Genomic DNA, 25534 nt, shown 5'->3' on the forward strand with positions numbered 1-25534 from the left:
TGTCAGCCCCACTATCTGTCCACACCATCAGTGCTGTATCACGAAGGGCTGGGCCTGAGGCCTGCTGGCTGAGGGGAGGGTTTCAGGGTGGGATGGACGGCACCAGTACCAAGCTGCCAGTCACAACCCACACCCTGGCCCAAGTCGCCCCACCTGGTGGCTCACCTGGGTGCTCTCATCATGGAAGCCCTCCAGGAAGCTCTCCAGCAGCTCATCGGCGTTGTCAATTCGCTCGGCGTACTCGCCCACAATCCAAATCATGGCGGCCCGGGCCTCAGGCTCATCCAGGGAGTCCAGGTTCTCACACAGTGTGGCGATCACGCTCTCATACCTAAGAAACGAGCACACAGCCAGTATGTGAGCAGCGAAGGAGCCCAGGCAACCCAGAAGAGGCCCAGCAGGGGCCAAGAGAGACAGGAAGCTGCCCCACAAGGTCCTGAGAGGGTGGTGAGTAATGGGATTTGAGTTTATCTGTTACATTTTAGTGCTTATTTAGTTTGGGGAATGGAGGAGGGGTGACTCAAGAGAAATAAGAAAAAACAATAGGTTTCTTTTGAGAATGCCATTTGTGGCAGAGAAATAAGGAAAAAGAAGAGACTCCTTGTTGCTTTTCCTCCCCCCACATGCCTGCCCCCAGCAGAGCCACATCACCCTCACACTGAGAGGGATGGGCACATACTTGTTGGGGTACTTGCGGAAGATGTCCTTGATGACCACAATGGCTTCCTGGACCACGTAGTTGACCTTGGTCTGGATGAGATCGAGCAGCGTGCTCACACAGCGCTCTGCAGATTGCTGTGGGAAGATGAATGTGGGCAAGGGCCTTGCGACCACTTCCAAAAGAACTTCTGATGACCATGTTTTGGCCAAGGGCTCAGTCATGTCTTGCCCCCTTCCTTGCCACAGAGGGAAAACAAGAGAACACTTTCCCCAGATAACAAGCAAGAGAATGAGTACAAAAGGACAGCCTGGGAATGGCAGAGATGCAGAGAGACAGAATTAGACCGAGAAGGCCAGTAGAGCTCCTGAGAGTGAGGAGGATATCTATAGTACCTCCAGGCCAAGCCTTGAGGGCAGTGACTGTGCTTCAGCCCAGCACCACCTCACTTCTACTAGTTTCCCAAAATGGGTCCCTATGACCAAAAGCAGAAAGTCTCCACTTTGACCACCACTCCCCACCCCTTATTCCAGTATGCTGCACTAAGGCCCTTGTGGGAGATTCTCAGGATGACATCATAAGGGGAAAATGCCTCAAGGGGCTGGGCTGGGGTGACCAGCTGTCCGAGATCTCCCAGTCCTCAGTGGGCTAACTTAAAAGAAAGTCAGCTCAGGGGCGCCTGGGTGGCTCAGTGGGTTAAGCCGCTGCCTTCGGCTCAGGTCATGATCTCAGGGTCCTGGGATCGAGTCCCGCATCGGGCTCTCTGCTCAGCGGGGAGCCTGCTCTTCCCTCTCTTTCTCTATGCCTGCCTCTCTGCCTGCTTGTGATCTCTCTCTGTCAAATAAATAAAATCTAAAAAAAAAAAAAAAAAAAAAAAAAGAAAGTCAGCTCAGTGGTCAAGGAATGTCACCATAGGCAGGGAATAGGAGGGATGAAATGCCAGGACACAGGGGTCTGGATAGCTTTGGGAGCTTGAACAAAAGGGCATATGGACAGCTAAATCATGATTATTGCTAAAACGTTCAGCAGGCAGAGAACCCTGCTCCAAAACTCCATGAAGTGAAAGCTAAGTCTACCAGGGTCACCAGCAGCTGGGGCTGTGGGAGAACCCATGGTTACAGGTGGTTTTCATCTGCAACAACTTGAAGGCCTAAAGGTGATTAGAGAGAGAAAAGGAACCCAATCAGATCTGCAAAATGGGTGCCTCGGGGCCTCCGGCGGTGACTCTCAGGCCTTCCTGGACCAGGAGTAGCTGGCATATTCTGCTAGAACCAGACTGGTTTCCTGGTTTCAGCTTCCTTTTCCTCCCTCTCCCCCTAAAGAGGACAGAGTCCCAGAGCCTTACCTCCACCTTGATGGCACAGCGCCCAATGGCTCGCACAGCCTTCCGTACGAAGTCCACATCTACCTCTGTTGCATATTCCTTCAGCTCTGCCAGGACCTGTGGCCCAAACAGAGAAGATGAAGTTGGGGAGGAGTGGATCTCCCAGTGTAACCAACATGCCTGGACAATGGGTACGCACAGACCCCTAGGAGGATGGGATTCTTCCTCCTGCTCGAGGAAGAAGGGCCAAGGGAAGGAGAGAGCTATCAGGTGCCCCAAGAGGAAAGCAGAGAAGAACTAGTTGGCAGGACTGGGCAACCTCTGTTTAGGCTGAGCTAGCTAGCACGGCTACCTAACTACTACTTTTCAGTGGATGGATAGTAAGTAATAGTAGGGAGAATAAAGGCTTTAATCATAAAAATATCAGTTAAGATTTTTTGAGTGCTTGCTTACAGAGCCCTGTGCTAAGCGCTCCTCGCGAGATGAACTGTCAGGCTGCTCAGAGACCACAGCTTGGTGGTGGTGTTGCTGCCCAACACCAAAGCTCATAGCCCTGGCTACAGCCCTCTGCTGACCTGGGCAATGTTGGCCTGGGAGGCCAGACGGATCATGATGTCCAGCTTCTCCAGCTTCACGTAGATGGGGTCATTGTATTTCACAAAGAAGACCTTCATTTCGTGCTTCAGGATCTCAGGCCTGGTGGCAAGACAGGATTGTCCAAAGAACAAAAAGCAAAGCATAAGCCCTGTGAGAAAACCCCTTCTATGTTTACTGGGGCATTTCTGGGGTCCGAGGTAGATCCTGACACCTGTGAAGGCAGTCACTGCCATGGCTGCACGTTCCTGGGTGAGGGTCCACGGACTCGCCATTGTATGTCCAACCATATCCCAGGATGGGAAGAGGGAATATGAGCAAGACAGTGTTCATATTTGAGAGGGAGCAGACAGCAGGTGACGGGCATGGGAATCAGACCTCCATGCCAGTCCCAGCTTGTGACCTCTGGCCTCTGCTTCCTCACTCATGCAATTAGAATGACACTATGTAGGAAGTGTTACCACTGCAGGGCTCAGTCTCCAGTCTTAGAAATGCCTGGCATCTGGGAACTCTGTTTTCGGGAGTGTTCTCACTGTTCCCTAAATGATGAAGGTGGCTAACTATGCCAAAACTGTATGATCTATGTTGAGTATCTGCTTTCCTTCTAGGAGTCTGAAATTCCAGAAGGTGACTATGTGATCAGCCCCCAGTAAAAACCCAGGGCGCTGAGAGTCTCCAGTAGGCATCCCTGGGCAGAAAAATTACACACATGTTGTTGCACCTTGCTGCTCGGGGATGACTGCACTCTGTGTGACCCCCTTCATGGGGAGGATGGTCCATAAGGAAGCCTGTACATGGATTCCTCGACTCTACCTGTATTACTATAGCCATACTAAATCTAAGCCATGAAAACAACTATATGCTGACTCCCACGAGCTCTTCTAGTGAATCTCTGAGCATGCAGTTCGTCCCGGGGACCCCGACAGATGTCTACATCACAGGGCTGTCGTGAGAGTTAGGACGGGAAGCAGCTAGCAGGATCGAGGCCTGCCTCAGGGAAGGCACCTGCTATGTGGCGCTGTCACCAGTGTTGCTGCTCCTCCCTCGGCTGGTACCGTCCACCTCGTTTTTCTTAGATGAGGAAAGCTGAAGGTGGAGGGTCTTGCACCAGGTCACACATCTAGTGCTAATAAGGGTGGAATCAAGAGTCACCACCCTCAACTCCTACTTCTTTGCCCTTTCTAGAACTGAAGAAAGGAAAAGAATGAGGGTAGGCGGTGAGGAGGGGAGAAGACACAGCAGAGAAAAAGGAGAGATCCTACTTGGGCAGGACTCAGTGCGGCCGTGCAAGCTGCAGGAAGGTCTTGGCAAAGCAAGGAGCCTTTGCTGTGCCTGGTGGGGAAGACTAGGTCCCAAGCCGGGGGGCAGGGGAGACATGGTTTCTGCAATCAGGACCCGGCAAAAGCTGCCCAACCATGTGGGGACTGGGCCAGATGGTGCCTGGGCAACACGGTCAACTTCTTAAGAGATTTGCCATGTTAAATATAGCACAGGGAGCCCTTCACCCTGATCGGGATCTACAGGTCACTACACCTTATTAAATCCCACCGGCAACTACGAATGAATCCCTAGTCTCATGGCTCTGCTTATGCACTCAAAAAGCTTTCCCAAATTTACCTCCCAAACCTTCACAACTGCTAGGACTCCACTGAAATTTCTGGGCCCCCAGGAGTGCCCTAAGAACCAGAATTGTACTACAAGGACAGGGAGAAGTGCCATCATCCAAGAAAGAATGTCTACAAGAGGCCCTGTTCTCTGCGCCCAGCAAGGGGGAGTTGGTTGCTGAGTGAGCCATCTGACCAAAAAGGCCAGGAGGAAAAGTCCAGAGACCAGCCCCACTCTGTTTTCTGGACTGTTCCAGAGAACCCCTCCTATCCTGACTCTGACTGACACTGCTGTTTTTCAACTCTACCCATCCTAGGTATCAGGCACCTTCTCTTAGGAGCAGTGGCTATTCCCATGGGGCCAGTGGAAATGGGCTCCCCCCCCCTTTTTTTTTCTTTTAAAGTAGGGTCTATGCCCAGTGAGGAGCCCAATGCGGGGCTTGAACTCACAACCCTGAGATCAAGACCTGAACTAAGATCAAGCATCAGACGCTTAACTGACTTATCCACCCAGGCGCCACCAGATACAGACATCTGAATGACTCTTGCATACCCCTCCTCAGGCCCAAGGCCAATGAGAAGTCCGCTGCACCTCACCACTCTGGAATCCTCTGACCTCAGAGAATTTGATTAATGCTACAGCCTCTGTCCTGAGAAAAAATACACACACAGAATCTTACATCCTGCTTCAGGAGGTTCTGTGGACTGCGGAGCCATCCCTTATTTGAGGTTAAGAAGCACCACGCTGCTCTTTACCTCATCTGCTACCTTGGCAGGCTAAGTCACGGTTTCTCACCCTCAGCACTACCGACAGTTTGGGCAGGACGGTCTCTGGGGGTGAAAGCTGTCCTGCGTGCTGTAGGATATTGGGCAGCACCCTTGGCCTCTGCCCATGAGGTGCCAGTAGCACCCCCAAAGTCGGACAACCAAAAATGTCTCCAGACATTTCCAAATGTCCCCCAGGGGACAAAGCTGCCTGTGGTTAAGACTTCTGGGTTAAGGGGCGCCTGGGTGGCTCAGTGGATTGAGCCGCTGCCTTCGGCTCGGGTCATGGTCTCAGGGTCCTGGGATCGAGTCCCGCGTCGGGCTCTCTGCTCGGCAGGGAGCCTGCTTCCCTCTCTCTCTCTCTGCCTGCCTCTCTGCCTACTTGTGATCTCTCTCTCTGTCAAATAAATAAATAAAATTTAAAAAAAAAAAAAAAAAAAGACTTCTGGGTTAAGCTCCTGAGACTTCCTACACGCGACAGGTCACTTTCCCTTTAGTATCCTGCTCCCAGGAGGAGCCATCCCTCCTCCCCGCCACATCAGGGGCACCGTGCATGCATGTGGCAGTCCGGGTACCTTTTCTGCACAATGAGGTTGATGTTGCGCAGGGCCACGTACTGCAGCTCTGGCTCGGCCGACAGCAGTGTGACTAGGGGCGGGGCCAACTTCTTGAGCAGCGTGCCATAGTAGTCCAGGTCCTTGGACAACATCTCCATGAATTTCATCAGCACCTTCACAGCAGACAGCACCACAGCAGAGTTGGCGTGGGAGAGCCTGGGGGTGACCCGCTCGCAGATGCTGGGGTCCATTAAAGGAGGAAAACAGGAGAGAAAGACAAGGGCAACACCCTGTTTTCAGTTACTGAGAGAGCATGTTTTCTGTAAGAGAACCTAGATTCTGCTTCTGGTGCTTGCTAATTGACCCCAAGTTAAAACCACTCTAAGTCTCAGTTTTCTCATCTAGAAGACGGAGATGATGGTTCCATCTTCCCAGGGTTGCTGAAGACTTACATGAGACAATGCATACAAAGCCCTAAGCACCATGTACGGTAGTTAAATACTGGGTCAGCGTCAAGGTCCTCACCCCCCGCCCCCGGAAGGGCATTCAAAAGGGGCGCAAGGTATTATGTTGGTTATGACCAAAGGTCAGGGAGTCCCAGCCGGGTGACCTGCATGAGTTCATCCACCTTCTAAACCAGTCTTCCTTACCTGTAAAATGTGGGCAATGATGGGGCAGCTTTCACAGAGGTGCTTTAAGGAGCATCTAATGGATAGGAAGCACTCGGCAGAGCCCCAGCCACCCAGGAAGAATCCAACGAATGGTGACTCTGGGGCTATCCACCTCCTTTACTCAGTCCAAGGTGACTGGGGTCTCTGTCAACAACCAGATCGGACTCTGGCTTCTGTTCTGTCTGTACCATGCTGAGCAGAGAGGTGACTGCCTGGCTCTGGCTTCCCTTGAGGATGGTCTGTGGGGCAAGGCCCAGGCAAAGGGCCCAGCAGAGGTCTGAGGCCCAGCTCATGGCTGGAGCTCTACAAGCACCAGGTCCCACTGGGTTGACAAGCAAGGAGCAGCCTGCTCACCTCTGGGCCTCCCGGTCATCCTTGGGTGTATAGTTGGCCAGGCAGTCCAGGATGAAGATCTGGCCCCACTCGGTGCACTCATTCAGGGCTGTCAGCAGCTTATTAATGGACTGCGGGTTCAGATCAAGCAGGTTGCTGCTGGGGTGAGACTCAGCAATCTCTGAGAGGGCAGCCACTGCGTTTGCCACCACCTGTTTGAGAGGGTGGAAGGGATATAGGCTGGGGGCACTGCTCGGGCCAAGGGACATTGGGACTAATCATGCTGGCAGGTCAGAGGTTGAATATCCTGAAATGACAGGACCCGATGGGTAGGGCCTGCAGCATGGAGACCCGCTCTGAGCACTCATCCTGCTAACTCAGCTGTAAACCAGAATGAATGTTAAGGGCCCCTTCCTGGGGCGGGGGCGGGGGGTGAGGAGAAGAGGGCAAACAAAAGAAACAAAAGAAAGATTCAGCTCCAAATGCCTGGCAACAGAAAATATTCCTAGCTACCTAACACACAGCCCCTGCCTACTGGCTACAAGAGCTCACTTTAGGGAGTGTTAAGTGTACTTCTTGGAGCTAGAAGATTCTTGCAGAGCTCTGCAGGCCATGGGAACAGATGGGGGCTGGAGTCCAGAGGGGATGTCAGGTGAAGCCTTGGGCACTCCACCCATTTCTACCAGAGCAGCTGTTTTTATGTGTGTTCTGCAGGGTTTTCAACTTTTCCCCATAACAGAGTGATCCAATGGCCAATCCTGTATTGGCCACTCAGGGTCCTGTGTGGTCAGTGTTTCCATTGGACAGAGTGGGATGCCTGGGCTGAGGGGTCTGTGCATTTCACTTTAAACAGAGGCTGGTGAATTGCTCTCCAAACTGCTATCACATGGGAAAAGAGGAGCTCCCCTCCCAGCGACATCCTGAGGCCCTGCACTCCAGGCTATGCTACTTCAAGGGTGACCCTCTGCAACCCTGCAATCCCAAAGATGTGGGGAGAGGGAAAAGTACTTCACATTCAGAGCCCACCAATGATCTCGGTGAGAAGACAGTAACAGTGACAGCTACTGGAAAGGGAAGGAGCACACTAGTCTTGGTTGCATGCCCACTGTGTTACCTTTGCAGCTTAAGCCTCACAGCACTCCTGCCAGCCATGGAGAGTTAGATCCATCTTACTAATGAAAAAAAGAGGGCTCTGGAAGGTTAGGCAGCCCACCAAAGGACATATAGCTCGTGTTAGAGAGGGTGCAAAGAGGGGAATCCAGTTCTAACTCCCTCCAAAGATTGTGCCCGAACCACCATAGGCACGAGGACAATTAGCCCACCCAGCAAGGCTCTGACTTCCAGGAACTGGGAAGTGCCTGGTAGAGGAGGAAGCCAAGGTATTCCCAAGCAACCCAGAAGGTGGTGGAAGTGGCATGGTGGGTGGCAACGGCTTACCATGGGGTTTGAGTCAGAGATGAGGTCTTTAAGGGTGTCCAGAAAGCCCTGGTCCTCTACCAGCTGAGCGTTGATGTCATGCAGCTTGGCGACACACACAGCTGCTGTTTTGCGCACGTATGGGTCCTCATCCTTCAGGCACTTCCGAAGTGGCTCACACAGGTACTCTGTGATCTTGTCAACTCGGATGCAGCCCATGGTCCGCACAGCCAGGGCCCGGATCAGGGGATTGGGATCCTCACAATCCTGAGGGAAACGAGCCATCGGCCAGGGGCAGGGTAGGCTCCGCAATATCAGACGGCCCACTAACTGGCCGACAGCACCAAAAGTGCCATATACAGGCGTCTAGCATTTGCCAGATACTGTGCTGGGGCTTTGTGTATTGTTGACTAATTCTCACAGCAGGCATACAGTACTGTTCCTGTTTTACAGGTGAAGCAGCCGAGGCCCCGAGGGAGACTGGGAGCTCACCCAGTCACAGAGCAGAGCCATGATTCAAACCCACATCCATCTGGCACCATAACACAGAACCCCTCATGTGCTTGTATCTGAGCATCAACAGGGCAAAGGGAGTTAAGAAAGTTCTAAAGGTACAGAGAACTGACAATTCAAGTAGCTGTTTGCACCTTAATCTGGACGGAAAACACAGAAAGGGGCAAAGTCTAGAAGGCGAACATAGAAGCTCTCAGATGCTTGTTGAATCCTGCCCTGGCCAAGGGTGCAGGACACTGGTGCATCCCAGGGGGAACATGGGGATCAATACAGGCCTTAGGCTACCTCACTCAGAATGAGTTAGCAGGGTCTGTAGCAACTGATTTTCTGAGAGAGTGGGAGCTCTCTGCTGGAGGACTAGAAGGCCCTCAGGCTGGGAGTCAGAGGAACTGGAAAGGAGCCTGAGTGTTTTAACTCAGGGCCATAGTCTCCCACTCCGAGACAGGAAAGATGGAGCAGTGAACACCCATGCCCTTCCTCTGACCAAGCTCCTGCTCACCTTCACAAAGGTGTTGACAGCCATGATGGCCATGTCAGGCTGACTCTTGGCGTAGTTCATCAAATACAAGTACACCAGCTTCTTCAGCTCCAGGTTGTCTGTCTGCATACAGTTCACCACGTCGGGGAAGAGGGCACTGGAAAGTCAAAATGGCATGAGTGTAGGTAAGGCTGAAGAAAGGAAGAAGATTTTTCAGAGAGCTAATGGGTGGTTTGGGGGTGGGGTGGGGAAATAGGGACAATGGATGGGAGAGAAGGGGAAAAAAATAACAGGACTTCCTAGTAAAAGGGAAAACATCAGCTATGCTCTGTTACCATGAACACTTATGGATAGCAATGGAACCCAAAAGGTGATTTTTTTTTTAAATGATTTTATTTATTTATTTGATAGAGAGTGAGAGAGAGAATGACAGGGGAGAAGGTCAGAGGGAGTAGCAGACTCTTCATGGAGCTGGGAGCCTAATGTGGGACTCGATCCCGGGATTCCGGGATCATGATCCAAGCCGAAGGCAGTCGCTTAACCAACTGAGCCACCCAGGTGCCCCCAAAAGGTGATTTGGAAAGCAAAGTCCTCCATTCTTTTTACAGAGTTCATTCATATACAACTCTACAGCCCATCAGACCTGGCTCAAACCCAGCTCTGCTGCCTGCTAGCTATATGAAATTGGGAAAATTCCTTCATCCCCCACCATGTCTGTTTGCTCATCTGCAGGAAAGGTACAGAAAAACCCCATTACACAGGGCCCTTGTGATAATTAAAGAAGACAACATATTTCAGGTATCTGGTCCTTGAGATCTGAGAGGTGCTGAGTAAATGAAAACAACTATTTTCTTTCTCTCATACTTAATGTGGCTCCCTTATATTTGGGCTGCTGGTTCCAGAAGGCTGTAGGGAAGCAGGGATGGGCCATGCTCCTTTCACCAGAAGGGCCAGCTCAGCTGCCCACTAAAAACTAGCCCAGCACGTACAGAGCATGTACTATATAGCCGGGCTTAGCACTAAGGGTTTTATATACATGATCTCAATTAACAGCCCCAAGAAGCCAGTGTGTTATCCTCATTTTACAGAAAACAATACTGAGGCTCATAAATGTCAAATAACTTGCCTGAGGTGCCAGGTCTGGCTCTAAAACCTGTGCTCATGACTGCTGTTATTCTGGGTGGAACCCTTCCCAACATGGAACCCCAGAGTCCCAACACTGTTGGGATGTGAAATATGCTTAGAGGTCAATTTTCTCTCTCTGGAATCTTCACCTCCCCTCTTAAGTCTTGTGACTTAACGGTCAAAGACATGGTAAAAAAGAGACTCAAGAGGTCAAAGTGAGCTCCCTGGGCTCCCTTAGGAAGGAACCAGCTGATGCTGACATTGATGCATCACCTTGGAAGATGAAGAACCAGGAAGTGGGGGGGCGGCAAGGAACCGCTGATGGGCCTGCCACATCAGCACAAGTTCACTTGAGACATAAGAATAAAGATGCTTCCTCTGTGAGGAGGTGACAGTGGTGTTCTATTTCAAGAAGAGTGGCTTTGTCCGGGAAGGATGTGACTTGGGAGGAGGATCAGTTCTCCAGCAGACGCCCGATCCTTTTGCCATTCTGTCTACAGCAGGTCTCCCTGCAGAACTGTCTCTGCTGTGGTGCTGTCAGGAGGTCCCTTGCCGAGGGGGCAACAGGACAGGGCAATCCATGGAGAAGTCTGGAGAAGTACAATCCAGATAAGGAGCTGCCCCACACCAGCACCCAGGCCTATGAGGCATGGAGCTGGGCACCATGCAGGCACAGAGGAGGGGGTATGCGTGGAAACACCTTGGATTTGGATTTCAGAAGGGCTGGGCTTGTGTCCTAGTTCTACTATGAACCACATGACTGGGGGCAGTCCCTATACCCCTTCTTTATCTGGTTTCTTTGGCAGTAAACACATCATTACGTACAATGTGGGAATTGTAAGGAACTGCTGGAAAACATATCTGAAAGTTTTCTGCATACTCTCAAATACTATGCAACTGTTAGGTTGTTACAAAATCTAGTCCCTGTCGCCAGGGACTTTATGACATGGTGGACAGGTGAACGCAAGTACACATCAGAAAAGGACAGTCTAGAATGAGTGCCAGGTGACAGGAACACAGAACAAATGCTGCACATTCAGGGCAGTGGGCTGGAGTGACGAGGGAAGGCAACAGGGAGACCTTGAATGGGTTTTCAGAGATGGGAAACAAGCTTGTAAATGGAAAAGGGGAAAGGGACAGTCTACACAGGGGAAGAGCGTGAGAAACGGAGAGGTGGCAATGCTACGCGTCAGCTGCTCTGGCGGTCAGATGCAAACCAGAGGCTGCGAACTGGCGACAGATCTGATGAATCCCGTCTGCAGCTGTGTCAGTGTCACTGCAATGTTTAATATCATCTGGCAATCTTAAAAATAAGATTCAAAATGAAAAAATCTAGATTTCTTATTCTTTTAAAAAGCCACACCTGCCCATACTGGGTTCGTTTTCCCCAGCTGGCAGCAAACCTCTGGAATTTCTGACAGGGTTCCTGCCCTTTTGACCTTGCCCACTTCACTACTCACTCCACTGCCCCGAACCCCAGCAGCATCTGAGCACAGGACCCCTGTGTAAACGAAACCTTCTGAGTGGAAAGGTGGCTCGTGAAGGGAGCCATAGCAAGGGGAGACACGGGTGCCTAGAGATACCGTCAAGGAGCGATGTGAACTAGACCCATGCTACGGAGCCCCGCTCCAGCTGCCACCCAGCCTACGCCTGCACACCTGACATCTTTGCCCACGGTCATTGATGCAATCACTTTCTTTACCGCCTCCTTCTTCTTCTCCTTCTTGTCACTGTTGAGCTCTGCCTTCAGCTCGAAGATCTCCCCTAAAAAAGGAGGCAGGCATGAGTGATCACCCCCACCCTGCCAGGGGGCCATTCCCAGTCCCCAAATTCCAGAAGAATGGGAGGGGAGGGAAGGGGCAGGTAAAGATACCCTGTGCTGCCAGCTGAGGGCTGCGTTAGGTCCTTGGCCTCGGTGACAGATGTAGCAGAGGGGGACAGCTCTGAGGAGGGCAGTGTGGAGGCCGTGCTGGACTGAACAGAGGGAACTACAGAAGCAAAAAAGGTTCTGAGGCAGACAAAAAGTGTGAGAACAGGTCCTCCTCAGCAAGCAGTTAAAAACATTCAGAGGAAAGCAAAATTCTCCTCCGCTACCACCCTCACCCGAAGCCCTCAAGGTGGTGTGAATGGAATCTGGGGACTGAAGATGTGAAGGGAGAGGGTAGGATTTGCTCGATTCCCACACTTGGCTTTTCCTGTTTTCCTAGAACCTCCAGTTAAAATAGCACACTCAGGGTTTCACTTCCTGAGCCACAAGTGGTTGCTCAGCTCTGAAAATGGGAATTCAGCTGCCCCACGAGGGCCTGAGCGCATAATATGCTTTTCTTAACAACTTGATGATCTGGAAAAAACAAATGAGAAAATAAGGTTGTTCAGGGCCCAGATAACCCCAATGACAGGTTACAAGGGCAGACTTTGGAATGAGATAGGCCTCCTGCCCTCAAAACAGGAGCCGCCAGGATTTCCTGAGCCTTTTTCTAAGGCAGGTGCCACACTTTCCCCCATTTCTCATTTCATCCTCATGACAACTCTGCATTTCCTCCCATTTTATAGATGAAAAAATGGAGGCTGTGACTTGCCCAAGAACGCACTGCTAGTAGCAGGTAAGGCCAAGACTCAAATTCACATCTTCCAGCTTCAAAGCCCATATGCTCATGCCAATCAAGGATATCACTTTGCTCCTCTGAACCGGTTTCATCTGTACTCTCTCTACTTTAACTGGGGCAGTGAATTCTCTCATTTAACACTCAGTTGTAAAATGCTCATCTCACTGCCTGGCACTCAGTGGCCTGCATTAAAGGTGACTGCTACTGTTATTAATTTGCTATGGGACCCTTGGCTTGGATTACTCTTTTACAGAAAGGGTCCCGAGCTTCCCTCTCAAGTTATTTGGGGTGGGAATAAAGCAAAGACTGTCATGTAGAGGGGAAGTGCTGAGGAAGTTCTAGATGGATTTACAGTGAGAAATAGAAAACTTGCAGGTTTTTATCATGACTGAACAATGTGTCGGGGAAGAACTTGAGATGACAGAGAGCAAACAAAGTTAATTAAGAACAATCACACAGTACAGCCCAGGGCAAGGCCATCGTGAGGATATTGCTCAACAGAGCCAAGCGGAATCTGCAGACCTTGCAGTTCAGACTCTTGACTTCTGCAGGACTAGAGGAACACATGCCCTTCCCCTCCAAGAGACTGAGGGAGCCATGTCTCCCTGCTGCAGGATCTAACAGACCATGATGACTTTGACCCTGGGTCCTGTTGCAGGGCTTCGCTCAAAGTGTTTGGTTAATTGATGGAGTCACTTCAGTTCTAAGAAGACTGATGAGGCAAACCTGGGATCTGCCTGTTTCCAAAATGTCTCTTTCCTCTAATGGGCCCCAAATCAAATCATTCACCAAGCCTACCTCCTCAATCTCATATAAAGCCTCTGATTTACTCTACCCACAATGCTACACCCCATCCCAGCTCAGACACCACATCTCTCATGGGAGCTGTGGTACTGGTCCCTTTGCCTCCCCCTAATCTTCACCCCCTTCAATTCTTTACTAGAAACTGCCTTGGATTTTCTCTTGCTTAAAACACCGATGTCTGATTTGGACTCAGGCATCCCTCTACAGACATTCTCCTCAAAAGAAAACCCACAAAAACCCCACCACTGACACCTCAACTCACTTAGCACTAGGTTTACCCCTTCTAGTTCTGTACTCTCCAACTCTTCTTCCATCACACTTTTCAGTAACTTGTGTCCAGGTGCCTTCCTTTCCCTGGGCATACCCTGGGCAGAGTAAGCACTCTGCTCCCCTTTCTACCCTTCCCCTTCTTAACCAGCTAGCTCCACCCAAGGTCCGCCCATGGCCCCCTGTGCTTCCCTTACCATAGCACCCACCACCTTTAGTGTGATTACTATTTAAAAGACTGTCTTCTCTGCTTAACTGCAAGAAAGCTGGAACAATAAAGATGTGCTCAATAAGGGGAAGAGGAGATTGCAGGTCCTGGCTCAGCTGCCTCAACAGCCTCTTTTCATCTGGTCAGCAGGCATGTGTCGATCTCGCTTGGAAGGAAGGAAGGAGGGAGGGAGGGCTGGTCAGGAAGACGCTTATAGGGTTAAAGCACATTTGTCAGCCACTACAGCCACCTCTGCTTCCCAGAAAGCAGAAACAACCACAATGCCCTACAACAGAAGAGGAGCTGAGCAAATTTCAGTGCACCAACTCAGCAGACTAACACTGAGTAGTTACAACTGTGGGGAAATGTTTAAGATAACGTCAAATGAAAAACAGGATATAAATTCTGACTCTCACCACGTAAAAAATGTGCCTGTGGATAAAGACCAGACATACACACACACACACACATGACACTGTGGGGTTACTGATAGGACTGTGTGCTTTCTTTCCTCCAGGAAAAAACATATTTAAAAAGTTAGGCCATTCAGAACAAAAGGGGCTTCCCCCCTCTCCATTTGGAGCTAATGCTCTTCCCTTCCTGAGTTCTAAAAAGTAGTAGTCAATTTCTTATACCATCAACTCTTCAATGTTCTGGATCCACAAGGTTAAAGATGCTCTGGGTAATTCCCGTCACTTGCTCCCAGGCCGCCACCCCTGCCCCCAAAGCCCACCCTGGCAGGGAGAAGGCAAAAGGAAAGGATAGGATAGGACAGGACCCCACAATGAAACAAAGAGTACCTTTCTTGGTCGTGGTGAAATACTTTGAGTCAGTCATTTTGGTCCCTTATCTGTGGCCGGACTCTGCAAGACAGAAGAGAGGGGTGACTTTCTGTTGTGTCAGCTCCATTTTCAGTCATGGAGCACAGGACGAAGGCAGAATCCAGCACATACGTGGTATGGGAAGATAGCTTCTTAACAGCAAATGAGCTGTTAAATAATAGTTGATCAGCTTCTGGAAGGTAATTCTGAGGGATCCACCAAATTTTTGAATGTGCGTATCCTTTGACCCAGTAGTTCTACTTGTAGGACCCTCTCCCACAGAAATACCCGCACAGATGGTAGGGTTTTCCTACAGCACTGTCCATAACAATACACCATTGGAAATAACTTAAATGTCCATTAATAATGGGGCTCCTGGGTGGCTCAGTCGGTTGAGCATGTGCCTTCGGCTCGGGTCATGAACCCAGGGTCCTAGAATGCAGCCCCGCATCAGGCTCCCTGCTCCACGGGAAGTATGCTTCTCCCCCTCCGTCTTCCACTCCCCCTACTTGTGCTCTCTCTCTGTCAAATGGATAAAGTCTTAAAAAATATATAAGGGAATGGCTAGATACTCTGCAAAGTCCACAGATTAAAAAGCACTTAGTTACAGCCAACCCTTTGTGTGCTTACTCCACCCAGCACTGTTCTAAGTGCTTCGTGCGAGTTACCCCATTACAACCTCATCACAGCCTCACAGAGGTACTATCGTTACCCTATATAGTCAAATGAGCTTGGAAAAGGCCAAATTTGGAAAGCCAGGGAGGTTTCTTCTCTCCCCAACTTTTCCAAACTTCTCTAATAGCGATATGCGCTATTCATCTCTAGAGAGGGTTAGAATCCATCTACATACTGTAGACTCTAGCATTCCCCAAATCTAACTCGTCAGTTTCCTCAAAGCATCTCTTGGGACATCTCCCAGTACAAAAGTCACAGTGTGAAGTGCTGTTCTAAGGCAACAGAACAAAGAAAGTACCAAGGCCCCCTCGTTCATTCACCGTTTACAGAGCATTCACTGTGTACCTTCAGTAGTTCCTCCTGACCAACTGATGAAAGATTAAAGAAGCTCCACAGGGGCCAAGTACCCTGGACACATGGCAGAGGCTCCAGGGGTGGTTCCAACATTTAAGAAATTATCACTTACTGGGACACCTGGGTGGCTCTGTCATTAAGCATCTGCCTTTGGCTCAGGTCATGATCCCAGGGTCCTGGGACCTGCTCCTCCCTCTGCCGCTCTGCCTACTTGTTCTATCTCTCTGTCAAATAAATAAATAAAATCTTAAAAGAAAAGTTACATTTACTGAGTCCCTATTACAGCCAGGGGGTTTATAAACATTATCTCATTTAATCCCACTAATCAGGTGGCTGGTTTTAAGAATATTTTACAGATGAAGAAACAGGCTCAGCCTTAAGTAACTTGCCCATAGTCACATGACTTATAAATGGTTAGACTGGGAGACCATCTCAGGGCTGCCTGACCTCAGCAACTGTATTCTATTAACAAAGGAATTCTGCTTCTCCCATCTGAAAGGGAGCACAGCCCTGATAGTGCTTAAGGACTCAGTATAAAAACTATAAGACTTTCAATGATAACTGCCCAGTCCTACCTGTAGTCTCACATGGCACAGAAAACCAAACAATCCAAAAAAATAGACATTTGAATGGAAAAACTCACTCACTTTTGCCCCTTCTGTTGCCTCCACTGAAGAGACTGAAACACGGAACCCATCGAGGGTCCTTGTGATGAGCACTGGGTGTTATACGTAAGCGACGAATCATTAAATTCTACCCTGAAAACAATATTACACTGTATGCTAACTAACTAGAATTTAAATAAAACCTTGGAACTAATTAATTAATTTAAACCCCCACAGAACCTGTTAACATCTTCTTTCAATGCATTACGGTGGGAGCAAGATGGAGATTACTGGTGGAATGGATGTGAGAGGTCAAGAATCATTCCAAAAGTCTCTGGAGGGGCGCTTGAGTGACTCAGTAGGTTAAGTACCTGCCTTCGGCTCAGCTCATGATCCCAGAGTCCTGGGATCGAGTCCTACATTGGGCTCCTTGCTCAGCAGGAAGCCTGCTTCTCCCTCTGCCTGCTCTGCTTGGCACTCTGCCTGCTTGTGTGTGCTCGCTCTCTCTGACAAATAAATACATAAAATCTTAAAAAAAAAAGTCTCTGGAAACAAAACTGACATGGCTCCTCTCTAGCACAAATGAATTCTCCAGACTAAGCTGGTATTCACAGCAAGATGGCAAAGAGGCTGTTCCCCAACTGAGACACCCAATAGATTCTGTCTCAGTCATCAATGGGAAACAAGTACATGCTGTCTTGGGGCTGCCTTAAATCCTTTGTGGATCCCACTGGACTAGAGGAATAAAGGCTTTGCTGACAGAACAGTACAAAGGAAAAGACACAATTCTACTTTCCTTTGCTTTGCAAGGTTGAAAAGGGATGATGGCACTTTTCTGTGGGAGATGCAAGAAAAAGCAGAAGAGACTGCTGCGTCTGATGATGGCAGACCCACGGTAGGGACTCTATCTTGCAGGGCCTGGCAGCAGGAGTCAGGCCTGTGGACAGATCCACAAAGGGAGAACCCACGTCAGCCTAGTCCATAGCTCTGTCCATCCTCCCCCTTCATAACTGGCCTAGGGTTCTGCACATGGCCAGTGTTGAGTTGAGAGTTGTTAAAAGAAATGAAAAGGGGCCAATGGCCATCCCGGGGAGTCTCAGCTTGCTGATAGCTCTGTTATGTAAGTCTTCAGCATTTGTTTCCTAAAGGAGTTCACTTACAGTGAAAATCACTTTCTTTTGAGTATACACAGAGCCATTTTCTCAGAGAAATCTCCCCAACCTAGAGGTTCTTTTTGGAGTGCTGTGAACAATCAGATCAACAAGATAACAGGATGTCTGCCACACAACAAAAGGCTGTATGACTTCAGGAGTCATAGGTGTGAGAGCACAACTGAAGGGGTATCCAAAATAGAAGTACACCATTTCTCAAAGATAAGTTTAGTCTAAGAAGAGGGATCAAAAAAAAAAGGGGGCTAAAAATTTTAGACCAAAAAAATCACAGTAACATATAAACCCCTCTGTTGTTAAATCTAGAAGGAAATCGAAGTGAAAAAAGGAAAAAACTACCTTAGATGTCTAACTTCAATGCTGCCCAGAGATTCTTCCTTCTCTAATAGTGGAGGCTGTCAGGGGCTTTGCCCTTATCTGCAGGCACAATACAACATCTGGGGGTCCTAAATTCCCAGAACACAACCTCCTGGGGACAGATTTGAGATGTATGTACCTGCCCAGGTGGAAGAAAGGGTGGGAAGCTTCTTTTGGGGGGATTAAAAAAAGCAACAGAGCAGGGTCAGCTAATTAGACCACCACAGACTGCTGATACCCCTATAGCGTTAAGCTTTGATGACACTCTTCCTTTTACAGATGCTAAGCAACTACTTGCAATTTACACTGCTACCCAGCGTGAGCGCTGGCTGCTGCTTTTCTCTGCAGTATCTATCTCACATAACCCTCTGCAGAGGGCCCAATGGGACTGATGATGCAGAAATCGTATCCCTCTGAAGCTGTTTCACATATAGGAAATTAAAGTGGAGGAGGAAGGGGAAGTAGGGAGAAGTGAAAATGCTTTTGCCAAGCCACCCAGAGCACAGATTTTAAAAACGTCATTACACCGTGGAAGATCAACTGCACCTGGGTGACCTGCCCCACGTGGCTATCTCCTGTGTCCTTTCTCTGAAGTTACTCTTGGTTAGTGCAAGAGATGTTTCATCCTCTCTGCAGGAGGGAAAAAAAACCCTACAGTTCAGTCTAAAGGATCAGACTTAAAGGATGCCATAGGAAAGACGGATGCTTTCCCTGGCACTGCTCAGCTATTGCCATACACTGTGTGCCCACTAATGGAGGCCAAAGGGACTAAGACTTTGTTTGATGAATCTAATTGTATACATGAGCCACACCTGGAAGCACGCAACCATTCAGGCAAGAAAAAGTCTAGGGTTTGGATTCCATCTTCGGAAGTGACGGGACACATTCTAAAAAGGAACAATTGGGGAATTTTTGGTTTGGAAACTGCTCTGGCCAGTGTGATAAGTCACTTTTGCTAAGGAGACAGCATTCTAGGCTGGGATACTCCTCACTTTCAGCATTTATGGGCTAAGGATTGCCTCAGGGGGAGGGAGAGTCTAAATTAAAACCCACACCTGGAAGGACTGGTTTTGTCTCTGATGAGCCACTGATGCTGTCCTTAATTTAAATCTACCTTCCCACTTTGATCTTATAATCCCAGACCAGTCCCTATTAATCTTACTTTATTTTTATTTTAAAGATTTTTTTTTTTTTTTAAGATTTTATTTATTCATTTGACAGAGAGATCACAAGTAGGCAGAGAGGCAGGCAGAGAGAGAGGAGGAAGCAGGCTCCTTGCGGAGCAGAGAGCCCGATGTGGGACTCGATCCCAGGACCCTGAGATCATGACCTGAGCCAAAGGCAGCGGCTTAATCCACTGAGCCACCCAGGCGCCCCTTAAAGATTTTTTTTTAAAGATTTTATTTATTTATTTGACAGACAGAAATCACAAGTAGGCAGAGAGGCAGGCAGAGAGAGAGGAGGAAGCAGGCTCCCCGCTGAGCAGAGAGCCCCATGCGGGGCTCGATCCTGGGATCACGACCTGAGCTGAAGGCAGAGGCCTTAACCCACTGAGCCACCCAGGCGCCCCATTTTAAAGATTTTTTTTTTTTTAAAAAGATTTTATTGGGGTGCCTGGGTGGCTCAGTGGGTTAAAGTCTCTGCCTTCAGCTCAGGTCGTGATCCCACACAGGGTCCTGGGATCGAGCCCTGCATCGGAGACTCTGCTCGGCGGAGAGCCTGCTTCCTCCTCTCTCTCTGCCTGCCTCTCTGCCTACTTGTAATCTGTGTCTGTCAAGTAAATAAATAAAATCTTAAAAAAAAAAGATTTTATTTATTTATTTGACAGAGAGAGACACAGAGAGAGAGAACAGAAGCAGGGGGAGTGGGAGAGGAAGAAGCAGGCTTCTTGCTGCGCAGGGAGCCTAATGAAGGGCTCGATCCCACCACCCTGGGATCATGACCTGAGCCGAAGGCAGAGGCCCAACGACTGAGCCACCCAGGCACCCCCTATTAATCTTACTTAAAAAAAAAAAAAAAAAAAAAAAATCCTACTGATGCTCCTGCTTTCCCCTGCCACTAGGCTTAATGTAAAGAAACTGAGTAATAAGCCTGAAATAGAGCAGTTTTATGTTTTCTATAATTATAAAGAAGCCCCTAGTGAGAATCACTGATACACTGTCTAGGACAAAGATATAATGTAATCTAAGAGTGGAAAAATGAGGTCCTAGGAAGATAATGGAAGGGGAAAAAAATCATAAAAATATCCCTAGCTAAAGTCTTTGAATTTTAGCTATTGGAGTTAGTTAGCCGTAAGGAAATAAAGTCCTTAACACTTTTTAAATTTGTGAGGTCCTCACATATCGAAATGTAGTTCTATGAACAAGAGATAAAGAATCTCTGTGTTTTAAATAAATTGAATTTATTTATTTATTTTTAAAAATATTTTATTTGACAGAGAGAAATCACAACTAGGCAGAGAGGCAGGCAGAGAGAGAGGAGGAAGCAGGCTCCCTGCAGAGCAGAGAGCCCGATGTGGGGCTCGATCCCAGGAGCCTGGGATCATGACCTGAGCCGAAGGCAGAGGCTTTAACCCACTGAGCCACCCAGGCGCTCCCAAATAAATTGAACTTAAATCTATAAAAAATACATTAAGAAAATAAAATTGAATATATTTCAACTTTTCTCCAAGACCTCAAAATTGCTAGTGGTAACAATAATTATTTTATTTTTATCATTTTTTAGGTAGGCTTCATGCCCAACATGGGGCTTGAACTCAAAACCCTGAGATGAATAGTTGTGTACTCTACCAACTGAGCCAGCAGGTGACCCAACAATAATTTTAAAGGAAAGAATACTGAACTGCTGTTGGTTTACTTCATCTCTATGATCCGATTCCTCTCTTGAAAATGGGGACAGCAGCACTTGCTCTTTACTTAGTTCACTGTTCTTCTGATAGGGGACAATGTGGGAATGAAAGCATGCTAATAGTATAAATATCATGGAGTTCCGGGGCCCCTGGGTGGCTCAGTGGGTTAGGCATCTGCCTTTGGCTCAGGTCATGGTCCCGGGGTCCTGGGATCTAGGCCAGCATCAGGCTCTCTGCTCAGTGGAGAGTCTGTTTCTCCCTCTCCCTGCTGCTCCTCCTGCTTGTGTTCTGTCTGTGAAATAAATAAATAAATCTTCAAAAAAAGAATATCGTGGGGTTCCATTTACATGAAATTCTAGGATAAGAAGAAGAGGTAGAAGTCAGATCAGTGGATGCATCTGAAAAGGACGGAATGGGGCACAAAAGAACTCTAGGGGTGATGGAAATGATCTGCATCTTTTTTTTCTTTTTTTTTTTTTAAGATTTTATTTATTTATTTGACAGAGAGAGAGACCACAAGTAGGCAGAGAGGCAGGCAGAGATGGGGAGAGGAAGCAGGCTCCCTGCTGAGCAGAGAGCCCCGCATGGGGCTCCATCCCAGGACCTTAAGATCATGACCTGAGCTGAAGGCAGACGCTTAACCCACTGAGCCACCCAGGTGCACCATGATCTGCATCTTGATGCAGATTCTGGCCAGACGGGTACACTTAAGAGCTCACATATCCCTTAGTGTAAGTCACACAAATATTAAATTTTTTTTTCATTTTTATCTATTTTTTTTTTAAGATTTTATTTTTTTATTCGACAGAGAGACCATGCATGTACAAGCAGGGGCAATAGCAGGCAGAGGAAGACAGAGAAGCAGGATCCCTGCTCTGTGAGACCCTGGGATCATGACTTTGGCTGAAGGCAGATGCTTAACTGACTCAGCCACTGAAAAATTCAATTCAAATAACTGAATTTTTTTTTTTAAAGATTTTATTTATTTGACAGACAGAGATCACAAGCAGGCAGAGAGGCAGGCAGAGAGAGAGAGGAAGCAGGCTCCCTGCCGAGCAGAGAGCCCAACTCGGGGCTCGATCCCAGGACCCTGAGATCATGACCTGAGCCGAAGGCAGAGGCTTAACCCACTGAGCCACCCAGGTGCCCCAAATAATTGAATTTAAAAAATAAAATAAAATAAAACTCAATGCTGAAGAGAAATGGAAAACTATATAATCCAGAAGAAACAAAGCCTTTCTGAGTATGACATTAAATCAAGAAGTCTTTAAAAATCTGTGAGTCTGATTACATAAAAATTAAGCTTCCCTGTATGGCCAAAAACATAATTAAAAAACAAAAGACAAAAAAAAAAAAAAAAAGACAAGGTTGCCTGGGTGGCTCAGTTGGTTGGGCCACTGCCTTTGGCTCAGGTCATGATCCTGGAGTCCTGGGATTGGGTCTTGCATGGGCTCCCTGCTCAGTGGGGAGTCTGCTTCTCCCTCTCTTCTCATGCTCTCTCTCATTCTCTCTCTCTCTCAAGTAAATAAATAAAATCTTTTAAAAAAAGACATATGATAGACACACACATAAATTTCCATCACATTTCAGACAAAAGCCTATTTTCCTTAATACATAAAAAGTACCTATGGGATTCCTGGATGGCTCCTGGTGGGTTAAGCGGCTGTCTTCAGCTCAGGTCATGATCCCAAGGTCCTGGGATCGAGTCCAGCATCCAGGGAGCCTGTTTCTCCCTCTCCCTCTCCCTCTTCCCCTCCCCCTGCTTTTGCTCTCTCTCTCTCTCACAAATGGATAAATAAAATTTTTCTAAAAATACATAAAAAGTACCTAAAAATAGGAGAATGGCAAAAGATGTACATTACAGAAAATGAAGACGGATGGTTTAAGCTTTAAGAGATACAAAAGAAATAATAAGAGAAATTGATACTACAGTGAAATACCACCCATTAGCTACTGGACTGATAAAGCCCAAAAGTCTGATGACATTCCATGTTGGTGCTGATGCGGGAAAAGAGACACCCTGATGTCATGCTAATGAGAGTCTAAACTGATACAACTTCTACACCAATTTGGCAACAGCCACCAGAATTGCAAAGGTGCTGACCCTTTGACCCAGTAACTCGGCTTCTAAGAATTTATTCGTTTTTTTTTTAAGATTTTATTTTTATTTTTTATTTGAAAGAGAGAAAGCTATGAGCAGAGGGAGGGGCAGAAAGAGAATCTGAAGCAGATTCCGTACTGACTGTGGATGAAGACTCAGGCTCCCAGAGAAGCTAAAATAACCAGGGCCTATAACAGATCAAGGTAAGAGGACTCCTTGATGAGACCAGAGAGTGACGATAGGGCAGAACAGGGACATAAGCCTCCATGGCTAACTTTCAACAAAGTTGAAAGTAAGGCTGATCCAACTCCAAGACAGCTGCCAGGAAATCTAGCTTTGCTACCAACAGCTGTGTGATGCAGGGTAAATCCCTCTATCTCTGGGCTTTACTTTTTTCTAATTGTCAAACAAGAGAATTCAACCAGGTCAATGGCTTTTCAAGCCTCTTCTCGCTTTCAAACTGTTTAAAACAAAACCAGAATTACTTGGTTGACATAAGAGTGGAGGACTTAGGGCCTAGCTCACTCCACTATGCCCAAGTCCCCCTCTTCACCAGGGGCCCTTCAGACAACCCACAGTTCCACAGGACAACAGTTCCAGTCTACTAAGTGACAGATAAACTCCCTCCCACATCTCACCTTCTACGATTCTCTAGTAGATGAGAAATCCATTTCCCCACCAATGAGTGTTCTTCCAGGGTATGGAACAAGAGGAAATGGAGCATGATCATTCTCTGAGAATGACAAAAGACATTTCCAAGAGAAAAGGCAAAACAAATTCAGAATGCACCCAGGACTACCAAACCTTATTAGGTCTTCAGTAGGAAGGAAAACAGTAACAAGCCAAACAATTCCCCAAATGGCCTGCCAACGGCCAAGGAAAGGACATTTCTAGTCTCAGGGCAGTGATTCATGCCAGAGCAACCCAGGCTCTGCACTCGGTTCAGAGGCACGAAGTTTGTGGCGCTAGCACAATGCGCTGCATACCGCTGGCACTCAGTGAGTTACCAGGGAGAAAATCGGTATTGTGAGATCAGCCAGAGAAGCAGTTTTAGGGAAGGAAAAGGGGAAGAAGACATTTGGCAAGGTCTGATCCAGCTGTCAAGACTCATCTCTGAATTCAAGGACATCTGGGCAGGGAAAAATGAGCCCTGAAAGTCTGTTGGTGGCTTCCAACTTCAGTGCTGTTTAAAACCATCACTGCTGGGGGCACCTGGGTGGCTCAGTGGGTTAAGCCTCTGCCTTCGGCTCGGGTCATGTTCCCAGCGTCCTGGGATCGAGCCCCACATCGGCCTCTCTGCTCAGCAGGGAGCCTCCTTCCTCCTCTCTTTGCTTGCCTCTCCATCTACTTGTGATCTCTGTCTGTCAAATAAATAAAAAAAAATCTTAAAAAAAAAAAAAATCACTGCTGGACACCTGGGTGGCTCAGTTGGTTAAGCCTTTGGCTCAAGTCATGATCTCAGGGTCTTGGGATGGAACCCTGCATTGGGCTCTCTGCTCAGCAGGGAGTCCGCTTTTCCTTCTCTTTCTGCCCCTACCCCTGCTGGTGTCCACATGCACACAATGATCTCTCTCAGATAAATTAAAACTTAAAAAAAAAAATTATAAAACTGTCACTGTTAAACTCTTGCCTGATGAAGAGTTGTTCAGAAACCTGTTCCAGGCACATGTTAGCTAAAGAACAGTTAAGGATAAGTTATTAAGAGGGTGCCTGAGCGGCTCAGTTGGTTAAGTATCTGCCTTTGGCTCAGGTCATGATCCCAGGGTCCTGGGATACAGTCCCACACTGGGCTTGCTTCTCCCTCTGCCTCTCTGTCTCTCATGAATAAATAAATAAAATCTTAAAAAAAAAAATGAATAAAAGGGATTAGGTGGTGCAACTGTTTCTTCTTCATTTAGAAGAGAAAAGTGGAACTTTAATCACCCCACATTTGGCGGTTTCAGCTCTGTTTCAAAGGCATAGGCATAGATTCATTCACAAATATTCCCCTACTCTGTGCCATGCTCTGGATTGTGTCCCTGCCCCAAGAAGCTTAGAGTTTATAATAGAGACAATGATTCTATTCACCACCCTACAATTACTCACCATCGCCCACCTGTCTGACAGTCTTCTTTTAAAAAGGAAAAGGTCCTCACAGGTAAGTCCTAAAGTTCACTTTATAGATAGGGAAATAAGTAAGGCCAACTTGAAGACTAAAAGGTGACTCAGCAGTACAGAAACCAGACTTCAGACTTCCTCTCTGAGACAACCTGGTCACCAAACTCAGACAGGCTCTTTCAAATTGGTTTAATAACTATGAGAAAATAAACTGTGCTCTTCTTTGGGCTTGGCATGAAATTCAGAACAAAGGTGGCAGTGGCAGCAGTAATGGCAGACAGATAAGCTCTATGGGCCAGACACTATGTAAAGAACTTCACATTTAATCCAAACAATAATCTGTGGAAAAGGTATTGATAATATTACGAGTTTACAGATGAGGAAAAGTGAAGTCCAGAGAGACCAAGGCATTTCTCTGGAGTCAAACAGCTAGAAAATGGTAGCACGGACACTCTCTACTCTTGTCCCATACTGAGATCCCACAGGTCCCACTCAGTCCAGCAATGCAACTTCTCCTCTGAACGAAGTCCTGGCAGAATCACACACACTCCAAGAGAAAGGATAAATGAAATGTGTTGCCCCAT

The 25534-nt window shown here is 47.9% G+C and overlaps 1 protein-coding gene across 6 annotated transcripts in view; it reads right to left on the reverse strand.

Annotated features, from left to right (window-relative positions):
• The window catches only part of AP1B1 (adaptor related protein complex 1 subunit beta 1), a 55398-nt gene that overhangs the window by 21716 nt on the left and 8148 nt on the right, over nucleotides 1-25534 (reverse strand). For 5 of the 6 annotated variants that reach the window (XM_046024866.1, XM_046024867.1, XM_046024869.1 and 2 more), the window contains exons 2-11: nucleotides 14724-14786; nucleotides 11697-11802; nucleotides 8935-9070; nucleotides 7944-8189; nucleotides 6528-6718; nucleotides 5521-5742; nucleotides 2558-2678; nucleotides 2004-2099; nucleotides 680-795; nucleotides 166-331 (exon numbers count right to left, since the gene is read on the reverse strand). In XM_046024866.1, coding sequence (XP_045880822.1) covers nucleotides 166-331; nucleotides 680-795; nucleotides 2004-2099; nucleotides 2558-2678; nucleotides 5521-5742; nucleotides 6528-6718; nucleotides 7944-8189; nucleotides 8935-9070; nucleotides 11697-11802; nucleotides 14724-14760 — 1437 coding nt within the window. In that variant the 5' untranslated portion in view covers nucleotides 14761-14786. The remainder of the gene's footprint in view (nucleotides 1-165; nucleotides 332-679; nucleotides 796-2003; nucleotides 2100-2557; nucleotides 2679-5520; nucleotides 5743-6527; nucleotides 6719-7943; nucleotides 8190-8934; nucleotides 9071-11696; nucleotides 11803-14723; nucleotides 14787-25534) is intronic. The other variant, XM_046024872.1, reaches the window with a different exon arrangement.

The sequence above is a fragment of the Meles meles genome, chromosome 12, assembly GCF_922984935.1.
Source record: "Meles meles chromosome 12, mMelMel3.1 paternal haplotype, whole genome shotgun sequence".
Lineage (NCBI taxonomy): Eukaryota > Metazoa > Chordata > Mammalia > Carnivora > Mustelidae > Meles > Meles meles.